Genomic DNA, 10,731 nt, shown 5'->3' with positions numbered 1-10,731 from the left:
TTATTACAGCTTTCAAGAAGGTTACAAGTACAATAGCGTAAAGGTCTCAAGACTGCAGCAGTTTAAAAATTGCTTTCAAGTCTTTTATCAAATAAGCATAGTAATAAGGGAGCTATTTTACAGAGAGTAAGCAGCAACGTACAGTCTTAGTTTCAAGAAAGAGAAACGCAATACAAAGTCAAAATAAACTTCAGCTACCAACAGCCACCACTACTCTTCACGTATTACTTTGTCCATAAGACACGGAAACCAAAACCTGTTAGACTGACTGCTTCCACTGAAGGGAATTGTGCCGAATTTTCCATTAATAGAAAAGTCAGTAGTAGAACAACTTTCTTCAAAGAAAGAACACCACCAGCCATTCATACTGCATTCTAGGATGTAGTGATATTAAAGTTACACTGGAAGGACAAATTCTCCAGGATTTTAAAAACAAAAAAAAAAAAAAAAAAAATCTTCATTTGATTTGTATAGTTCATTATATCATTGTGCTTTTGAAACTTTTATGTTGCAGGGATCTTTGGCAATCCAAATTCATCCACCAATACGCCATCCTGTAAGAAAGAAAAAGAAGCAACAGGTTAACAACTTTCCACCAACCAGAGCAAGTCACAAAAACTTCCTTACAATCTCTATAAAGTGATGTATCTGTAATTGTCACTGTGTGACAGCTGGGATCGAAAATAAGAGCATCAGTGTTCCTCCTCACTATGAAGCCCCAAACGCAAACATACAGAAGACTTTCTTACGTTTTTAAGAATAACTACACTAGGAGCAGTAATGGTATACTTAATTTCTCCTTGCAGACTGACAATGTTAGATAGGAGTTACAAAATGCCATTTTAGCTCTTTAAAATATAATAAAGAGCATTCAATACACTGTATTCTCTCATATATAGCATCCAAAATACATAAAACATTAAGCGCATTTTTTTGTTCAAAATATTAAGGATTCCAAATATCAAGTGACCAACACAAATGTGATTAATCCAAAACAACAAAAAAAAGTCTGTATTTTGCTTTTAATGAGGAAAGGACTCACTTTGTTTTTTGTGTCAGTAGGAGTGACCTCTGGGATTGCTGGAGCAGATGCGGCTTCATCTAAGTAGGAATTGTCTTCATCTGCTAAAAGCTCATCACCTAACGCATCCAGTTCTGAAATGTAATTATGTTGGTTGAAAAATTAGGCAAGGAATTCCTTTTGCAAAAGAAAAGTTGCTCTTCCAGAGGAACAAGACTCATACCGAATGCTTACGTTCATACTCATTTAGCATTACTTAGCAATCAGTCAGGAATACACACACACAAAATAGAGAGAACCTTCTTTCCTTCATTGCACCATTCCATTAGTGTCTCTCTCATGTTTCTCTCATACTCTTGTTACTGCTCTTAAAGGAAATGCGGCTTTTATGTTTTAAAAAGTGATTAAAACTATTTTAAACACACTTAAAGTATATGACTCATGAAATTAAAAATCACTGTATGACTGTATGATGATTTTTACATTCAGTAATGTAAAAATCATCCTCCACCTTCCTAACCTGCTTCCAAGTCATCTTCATCAATCTCCGGTGTTCCATAGCTACGACTCAGTGCCTCCTGGACTTCATTGGCTTCTTCCATCATATCCTCTAACTGATCTTGTATGTCCTGAAGCAAGAAACAGTTTCAACTAGTCCATATTTAATAGTTTTAGTTAAATTTATCAGAGCTTAATCAAATTCAGTTTAATAATTCCAACATACAAGGCACTCAAGTTTTTTAATGCATAAACCATTTTTGAAGCACCATTAATACAAGTCAAGACACATGCCTTCAGTACTATAGTGTGGCCTTAACTACTATTAAAATTATAATAAATGTGTGAAGTAGAAAAAGAGGAACCTTGAAACATCATCTCTGCAAAATCCTTTTGTTTTAAGTATTCTTCAGGGTAAATTGAAAACCTCTAATAAATTACCCAGAGTCCAGCATTATCTTGAAAAGCAGGAGAGTATGAAATCTAGAGAAATTAAATCTACTGTCTGGAGAATAAGCACTAACCTGAGTGGTGCCACAGCAAAATTTAGAAGATACTTTAGCATACCTATTGGCACTGTACTCGGGTACAAGTAAGGAGACAACACTTGTCTAAAGGTTTACAATGCAGGCCATATATAAAAACAGCATAGGAAAGAGAACTTAAAGGAATTCAGCACTGGCATTTGATAAGAGTTTAAGTGCAGCATACTTTAAGTTATATTTAGAGATCTTATGGGGGCTTTTAATGCATTTTCTGAAGACAGGGCCAGGCCTCGCAGACCTCTTGAAATTAAGTTTTTTGTTTGGTTGGTTTTTGGTGGGGGTTTTTTGGTTGGTTTTGGTTTGGGGATTTGTTTTTTTAATCAGGCACTGCATTGAACTGGGGAAGCAAAGGTCCAATCTGCATGTTGCTAACATGGGGCAGGGGGGGAAAAGGCCAAAAAGCCATAGCAGGGAGTATTCACCAACATTTATGCTGAAGTGCAGAGGAAAGGAAGGGACAGATTAAAGATAAAGCCCAGCAAGGAAACAACAATCAGTGCAATAAGGCCAACAACTGATTGTGCAGTACCAGAGAAATCAGGAAGGAATTATGATGGTGGTGCCATAAAAAAGGGAGGCAAACTCACGTGAACTACAACAGTCAGCTTACCTTACATAGTCCACTCATCACTAATTCAGTACATCGTTTCTGTTCTTTAATAATTTAAACTAGAGAAGCTTACCTCAATTTGATCTATTTTGACTTGCTTGTAAGCTTTCTTCATTTCTTTCACCCCCAGTTTCATTGCATCAACCTAGAAGAGAGTCAAATAACATGCTTGTATCTGATGTAGCATACACAAATTAAACAATTTTGAGATTAATATACTGGTACCGTTGTCTTTGTATCCTTCAGTGCCTGAATAGTGTAATTAGCTTGTTCCATATTAAAAGACTGCTGTGATAGATTATCCCTCTGTTGTTCATACCTGTTAAAAACAATGCAAATAATGGCTTTAAAACACCACACTATTTGTTGCCACAAAAATTCTTATTTTTCAAAAAAATGAAAAATCTGCAGCAGTACTCTAAAGATAGGAACAGATTTTTTTTTTTTTTTAATTATAAACAATTGCAGAATAAACAGCTTCATAAAAATCTGGCCACTGCGCATGTCTGTGTATTTAGAGAAAGCTACTCCTGAACTAAGCTTCTGTTTTAATTGATGGCAATACCATATTTGTATAGGCTTACGCAGTATGTGAGGATATAGCAAAAGTTTTAATCACTGTAAGTTAGCGATGCATGCCAGTGCTCACTAATGCTGTAAGCAGAATAGAAGAGATGCAGGTTATCCAAACTGCAATGGCTCTGCACTGGAGCTTTGCAGGGCAGGGAGGAGGAGGAGGATAGGGTAGCAAAAGGAAACTGCTAAGGCTAACCAAAAAGAAAAGGCAGACTTTAAAAATGAAGAAATCATCCTTCTCAAAGCTAAACTTGTATCCAATCAAGAATGTAAAATATGTCAAGTTAAACATAAAAATGAAAGCATAAAAACGAACAATGAGTTCTTCAAACATACAAGGCAGGAGGTCGGCAAGACAAGAATGATCCAAATACAAAACAGCTTCTGGACAAGGAATGACTAAATACATTACTGTTCAACAAGATGGAGAAGAGATGACTGAGGGATATGGTGATAGCCTATTATGAGGGGCCCAGTGACTGTAACTAGGGGAACAACTATCAAGTAAGATTAGCAGGCAGCATAATAAAAAAAAAAAAAAAAAAAAAACAACAAAAAACAAAAAACAAAAAAACCCAAAAACAACAACAAAAAAAACCCAAACCGAAATCCAAAACGAAGCAGTCCTCCTCACAACATCTAACTACTGCATTCCTTACCATAGGATATTTTGGATGGTAAGAGTTCACAAATACTTAACAAGTAATTGAGCACAGCTGTAGAGGTACAATTCATCTGAAGGATACAAAATACAAAATGATATGAGCTTTGGCTCAGATAGCATCTAAGAGATTTGCAGTTCAGGGACTAGAAGATATTCCAGTGAAGCACCCTTGAACACTTGCCATGTTCTGACATTCTTACCTTTGTATTTGTTGCTGGACACTTTTCAAGACAGTATACTAGACTAGACCAGACCACAGGATCATCTATCCTGTCCACTCTGGTTTTTTTTGCATAGACACAATTACCTGCACTACATGTGCTCAAATCCTAAAGGGTGTCCACAGAGAACGGGTAGATTTCCAGGAAACCAGACCGAGATCATCCAGTACACAATTTATAGTAATCAACTAATAATATAAAATGAGGCACTCTCTCAGAAAGTTTGGGAGCCAAGCATAGCTTTAATAATGAGCTAATTTAGGTCAGCTTGTCCCAATCCAAATTTATATACTCTGCAAGGCTGGCTAGCTTGTTCAGCATTTTTCTTTAAAGAATGCTCAGAAGCAAGAGTACTGGAAAGAGAAATGAACCTGTGCCCCCCTGCCTTAAAGAAAACAGGCTTTCATTAATCCCAAACTGAGAAAGGTTTAAACTTACATTCGCTTCTGCTTTAACACTCTCAACGCTTTCTGCTTCACTGCATTCTGAAAGACAGAATATTGTTACATTAGGAAAAATATTTGACTTTACTCTTGATTATACTGTTTAAACCTAATGTATCGCATTTAAGGAAAGATTCCTCAGTTACTAGTGCAAAGGGTTTAACAATAGTCCCATTCAGCATTTGTCCTGCATTAATGATTAACCAAATAGGCTTGTATGTAAAGCTTCTAATGGAAAATACTTTCAAATTTTCTGGCTTTTGAATTTGCTTTTGATAAGCAGAATACAAAGTCAAACTTAGTCCATCAGAACCATCTTTCATCAACACATTTTAATGGTCAGCATCAAATAATACTGCAAAAGGTACTTTACCAATACTGTTTATATTAGATATGTCTATTATCAGATACATTTTATATTACATGTTCATCCCCTTTCAGAAATGGGTTTTCCTACTCCCCTTCTGCATAGTGCAGACCTTTTCATTTTGGCTGATGAACAAACCAGCCTCTCTACCGGACTTAATACAGGTAACAGAAGGAAGAAGGGAAGCAAGTTATTTCTGATTGACAGATAACATTACACTTCGGAAGAAATAAAAACCAATGAAAACACTGTTCAAAGTCAAGAGACGCATGTCTAAGAGACACTTCAGAATAAAAATAATCCTGCAGGATCTTGTATCTCATCAGTAGGGCAAGATGCAGTTCTAAGAACTGGATGAACCGGCTAAATCACTCCTCTATATGAGAAGAAGTGTGAGTCACATCCTCTCATGCTTAAAACCCACAGAAGATTCTTACCTTTGCAGGCCCCTCTCTCATCTTCTTCATTTGATCCTTATACTTCACTAGTTCTGCATCAAGCCTAGCGATTTTCTTGTCAATTGACTCAGCTCTGCTATCCACCTTTAATACGTGATGGGGAAAACAAACAAACAAAACATTCATTAAGGTTTTACTCAGGTACCGGACAATAAGTTTTATTATGCTTCTAACTGAATTGTTTCTTCACTCAGTGGTTTTATAAACAGTTTAAAGTTTGTCGAGAATCCAAAACCAGTCAAGTGAAATAGTTTGTACAAGGAGCACAAGAAGCATTCTGAAGTTGCAGAAAGCTCTGCCATTGTAACATATTCTCATCATTTTGAGATGCTCCCTTGCACACCCACTCAAGTCACGGTCTCTATTCAGGAATTTCTGATAACATATGATCTGAAGAGAAACCAGAGTATAACATACAGTGCCAGGGACTAAACTGGAACAGAAAAACCTAAGTGTACCATGCTGGCAGATAAGGGGGCAATGCAAAAGGGACAGGGACATGTTCATCAAGGCTAGACGGTTATTTTTGGTGGGCAGAGAGAACATTAATTCTTCAGAACGATACCTGGATTACTGGTTACATTTAAGAAGTCCAGACCTAGCCATTTTTTCAAAGGTGCCTAACTTCTTTGTCAGAGAGACGCTTTTCCCATCACTTCCCGCAAAGGGAGCCAGGACACAGCAGTTCCACCTGGTAGCTACTCTGAATTCTTACTGCGCTTTTGCTCCAAATCCCAATAGTAGCTGCATAGCTCAGTAAGAGACCTCCAGCAGTCAACCCTAACAGCCCTGGTGCACAGCATATCACAGAGCTGTCATGACGGAAATATTTTAATCCTTCCGCATAAGAGGGTTAAAGATGATAATTACGTAACCAAGCATGGGTACAGATCATTCTAACAGCATACACAAATTCATAAAAAACCCAAAGAAAGCCTCCTTAACACGAACCGACTATCACAGCATTTCTCTGGAAACAACAAAATAAAGCTTATTAACTTCTCATTCCAAGGAGGCTCTCTAGGGATTAGAATATAACAACATTCCAATTACAGCGTGAGACCAATCAGTGCAAATTTACAGTTCTGACTTGCTAATAGTGTGGCTAAACATGTATAAATATGCAGATTTTCATTTTAGTGTCTCAGTGATCCTTTTAAATCTCTGCTCTATGCCAGCAACATGCATTCTCCAGAGGCATCCTGAGCAGAACATTTGATATGAACACTCCACACAAGACATTAAAGTGCCTGGGCACAGCTGGCATTGAAAAAATTGTATTAAGCTTTCTATTATGTCAAGTATTTTACTAATAGCAAGAAAAAGATATATTTGCAATTTTAAAACTATTGTAGGTTCAAAGTGTAGCACCTCCTCAAGATCTTTGTCAGCTAAATGCATCTTTGAGGTCAGCCTCCTTCACAGGGGAAAAACAGTTATTTGTTTTGTTTGTATAATGATTATTTTAGGCAGTACTAGCAGGAAACAGAGAAAGAAATCGATTAACTACATAAAAATTTCACACATACATTACACAGGATGTCAGCTTTTGAAAGTGAGGACAGAAGAGGGGAGAACGGATCTAAAAGAAAACTAAATCAAAAGAAAACTAGACTAGGACTTGTACTAGGACTTGAAGAGCTGCTTTCTATTATTCACAAATAAGGCATACTGAGGTACATTTCATTGCTACAGAAGGGCCCCAATCTAAACAAAAGAAAGTGATCGTGGTATCCCAAATCCCTATTAAGCAAAACCACAGCTTATTTCAAATAAAAAATATTAAGAGCATCACATGTAAGACTGAATTTTAACATTGTTGTCACAACTATTAGCCTTTCGTTCCAATGTTTCCTACTTACTCTCTGAAAAAACATAAATTTGGAGTGTTTTTTCAAAGCAGAAAAAGTAAAAACAATACCAATGCCACAGTTCTCAAGGCATCCTTCCTCATACCGGCCTCATGACAGCTTTGAGTCATCTGACTGTGCTCGGCCAGCAAGAACAAAAAAAATCCGCCACTTAGTGCAATGTTGAGGCAAGCACGGCAGGCACGGCAAGAGAGCGAGCAGAAACTGCAAGGGAGAGTGGGAACGTGCCCGTGGGGAGACAGGAGGGCATCACACAGCCAGCTGGCAAACTTGATAGTAACCAGCCATCGAAGAAAAGTAGGGAGAAGTGTTTCCTGGGTTTCAGCAAACACTTAAGATCAATGATCCACAGAACCAGCTCTTTAAATGCAAACATCTTGAATTGTTTAGATATCGTAAGGTAATGCTTGTTTTCCTACCACAGAAAAAAAAGCGTATCGTGTGCTGATCTTATTGGGTTCAGTCATACTACTTCTGCATACACAGGAAAGAACATCCAAAGCGTAGGCATAATTACTGCCTAATAAGAGTTGTCTACATTTTTAACAAATGGTAACTATGAACATTAATCATTGCTCTCCAAATACAATAATTCCTAACTGCCATTTAATGGCTAATTACCATTGAAGTAACATGGTAAGAGATTTTACAAAACAATTTGACTCTTTCAAAAGGTACAACAAAATATGTTTAAGACTGAAAACAACACAGAAGTTCTATTACTTGAGTCTCTGAACTGTTGAATTTAACGTGCTAAAGAAACAGCGCAAGTTTTTCAACATCTCACACAACTCTCTTCAATAATAACTCACACGGAATTTAAGGGAAAAAAAAAAAAATCTAATGATATCTCTAATCCTTTAGCAGGACCTGTACTAGAGACTTCACTATTGTGAAAACGACCTGAAAACACAGCAAGTCTTTCACAGAACAGATAGATTACTTCACGTACATTGGCACAACAAGTTAATTCATAAACTTCAAACTTGTAAAAGGAAGTGTGTTTCTTCCCACACTTACTAGTACACAGAACTGTCTTAAATTTTAGTTCCATCTGCAGAAATTGAAAGTTGTCAAAACAGGGCAAAAAGCTAACATGGAGCTCAGTAATGATAACAGTGATTTATAGACTTCCTTGCACCAAAGAGCTGGGCTTGGAGCCAGCCCTTCATTTCTCAACAGCTGACCAACACAGGCTCTTGATTTCGTATCTTAAAAAACACCCTGTAACTCATCATTGGTTGCCAAGTCACCACATATGTTAAAATAAACCCGAAACTCTCCTTTTCAGTTAACCTGCTGTCTTGTATAGCCAAATTTTCAGAGAATGTAATTAGAAACAACTAGAAAATGATCAAAACTGCATGCAGGTCCTGGTGGGTGGTGGTGACAGCAACCTTTTTGGGAAAAAAATCCTAAATTCCTGGTGTTGCCAGTCAAAGCAGCTGTTTAAATTAGACTTTCATGTACCCCAGAAATCCACTGGGATTGAACAAGCTCCTAGTGGAAGACAGCCTGCTGGCATATCTAAATCTGGCTGGTTTTGTTATGATTTGTCTCAACATTAGAAAATGCATGTTAACTTGGAACTGTCAAAATCAGCCCTCAAAAATCTAACTGACTAATATGGAGTTGGTTGCTGTGAGGAAGAGAATTCCTGATCTTCTGCTTATAGCGCTGAAATGGCAAATTTAAGTATTAATAACAATATCTCAGATGGATTTTGGAGTTCTAGCCATCCACCAAAACATTCACTGGTAACAATGGGAAAACTCATCCTGATTTTTGGGAATATGCTTTATTTATTGTTCTAACTAACTGTACTTGGAGCTATGTTTGGGTTCAATACTGCTAAAAAGCAATGCAGATTCTTTGCCAATAAAATAACATACTGGGAAAAACACTAACTATGACCACTTCTCTCCTCGCCCCAGCCGCTAGCATATGCAAGAGACTGATGTGCACGGGTTTGTGTAGGAAGCACTGACAAACATTAGGTATTCAACTTCAAAGTCTCTTCACTGGGTAGGAAAATAAATCTTCTGGGAGGAAAATGGTGATTTTCCACAGAAACTTTTTATTGTCAGGTTCCAGGGACAATGCTTAGCTAGCCTTAGTTAACCTCCATTTATACCACAAGCATTACTGACCTTTCAGCTGACTTTGTTAATCACTCAGACAAATACTCAAGACCTCTGTGTTCTTTCTCCCCCTTTTAAAATTAGCTTACAACAATAGGAGCTGTAAAAACATACCATGGTTTTCTTCACAAACTTAAAAGCCAAAAAAACAAGAAAAAAAGACTGCGAAATGACAAGATTAGCTTTCTTAAGTCTTTTCCTCGGCCTCTGTTTCAGACAGGCCAACTTTACAACAGCTGCAAAGTGTTCTACCACATGTTTCCTCAGCATTTGTTTCTTGGTCTGGGCTTGTTTAACCGTCCATCTGCACACATCTTGCCATCGACCCCACGGCACACTCGTCTGTAGCAGATGGAACAATCTTTATCAGAAGGTGAGATTTGCCCTCCCACCTTCTGTGCTGGACAGAGGGGCTGGTTCCCTTGCCCCTGTCCCTGCCTTCCCACAACGTGGCGGGGCAGGAGTGAGCCAGTGCAATCAGAGCACTGAAGTCCTCAGATGGAAATATTGAAAATATCCTTGAGGAGCCAGGCCTTACACGCACATTGTGTGCATCCATTTATGGGACGTGCTGCTACGCACAGGGAACAACTACAGGCATGGGTGTACATACGTACAAATGTACGTACCGGTGTACGTGCACGCCCACAGGCTGCACCGCCGGACCCGCGCACGCCCACGCCCCCCCGTGACTCCGGGGCGGGGCGGGGCGGGCACCCGCGCGCTTCCGCGTACGGGCAGGGACACAAACACGCAGGACCTCAGGCACGAAGCCCCACGCCCACGGGAGCGGAGGACGGCACGGCCCGCGGGGCGCAGCCGCTCCGGGCGCGCCCTCAGCCCCGGGCCCAGGCCCCTGGACCCGCCGGGGGCGGGAGGGCCTCGCCCGGCCGGTCGCGCCCCACAGCCCGGGCTGGCCGTGTCGCCCCCGCGGCCGCCCCGCCGCTCCCCCGGCCCTCCCGAGGCGGCGGCCGGGCCGGGCCGGGCCGGGCCGAGCAGAGCAGAGCATCGGCCGGCCCCGGCCCTTCGCGGGGGTCGGGGGCCCGGGTGCGAGCCAGGCCCCCCGGGGAGGGCACTCACCGTCCCGATGCAGTCGGTGAGGCTGGGCGGGGGCGCCTTCGGCTTGGCTTTGCCGAAGAAGCGGTTCATGGCGGCGGCGGCGCCTCGGTATCGGTATCGGTCCCGGTCCCGGCAACGCCAGCAGCGCTCCCGCCGACCCGGAAGCGCACCGACGGCCCGGCCCGGCCCCGCCCCGCCCACCGCCCCCAAGGCGGGGCCGCGGCGAGGGCGGAAGTGCGGGGCGTGCCGCCCTGCAA

At 40.6% G+C, this 10,731-nt stretch overlaps 1 protein-coding gene across 1 annotated transcript; it reads right to left on the bottom strand.

The window, feature by feature from the left end:
• Positions 1 to 413: 413 nt before the first annotated feature.
• CHMP5 (charged multivesicular body protein 5) lies at positions 414 to 10,684 on the bottom strand. The gene is made up of 8 exons (XM_082328062.1): positions 10,496 to 10,684; positions 5,383 to 5,487; positions 4,574 to 4,620; positions 2,900 to 2,993; positions 2,748 to 2,819; positions 1,542 to 1,650; positions 1,043 to 1,155; positions 414 to 554 (listed from the first exon to the last, which is right to left on the bottom strand). The coding sequence occupies exons 1-8, from the start codon at positions 10,562 to 10,564 to the stop codon at positions 504 to 506; spliced, it is 660 nt and encodes a 219-aa protein (XP_082184188.1). The 5' UTR covers positions 10,565 to 10,684; the 3' UTR covers positions 414 to 503.
• Between the last annotated feature and the right edge of the window lie 47 nt (positions 10,685 to 10,731).

The sequence above is a fragment of the Platalea leucorodia genome (genome assembly GCF_965183815.1).
Source record: "Platalea leucorodia genome assembly, chromosome: 1".
Classification (NCBI taxonomy): Eukaryota; Metazoa; Chordata; class Aves; order Pelecaniformes; family Threskiornithidae; genus Platalea; species Platalea leucorodia.
Note: the sequence above shows the minus strand (reverse complement) of the source record. Positions and strands in the feature narration are given on the sequence as shown.

Excerpts from the sequence above, each read along its gene's own strand:
- CHMP5 (XM_082328062.1), bottom strand. The coding sequence starts at position 10,564 with ATGAACCGCTTCTTCGGCAAAGCCAAGCCGAAGGCGCCCCCGCCCAGC. Across the intron at positions 4,621-5,382 it reads TGAGAGAGGGGCCTGCAAAG|AATGCAGTGAAGCAGAAAGC; the intron begins GTAAGAATCTTC and ends TCTGTCTTTCAG. Across the intron at positions 1,651-2,747 it reads TCAAAATAGATCAAATTGAG|GACATACAAGATCAGTTAGA; the intron begins GTAAGCTTCTCT and ends TTCTTGCTTCAG.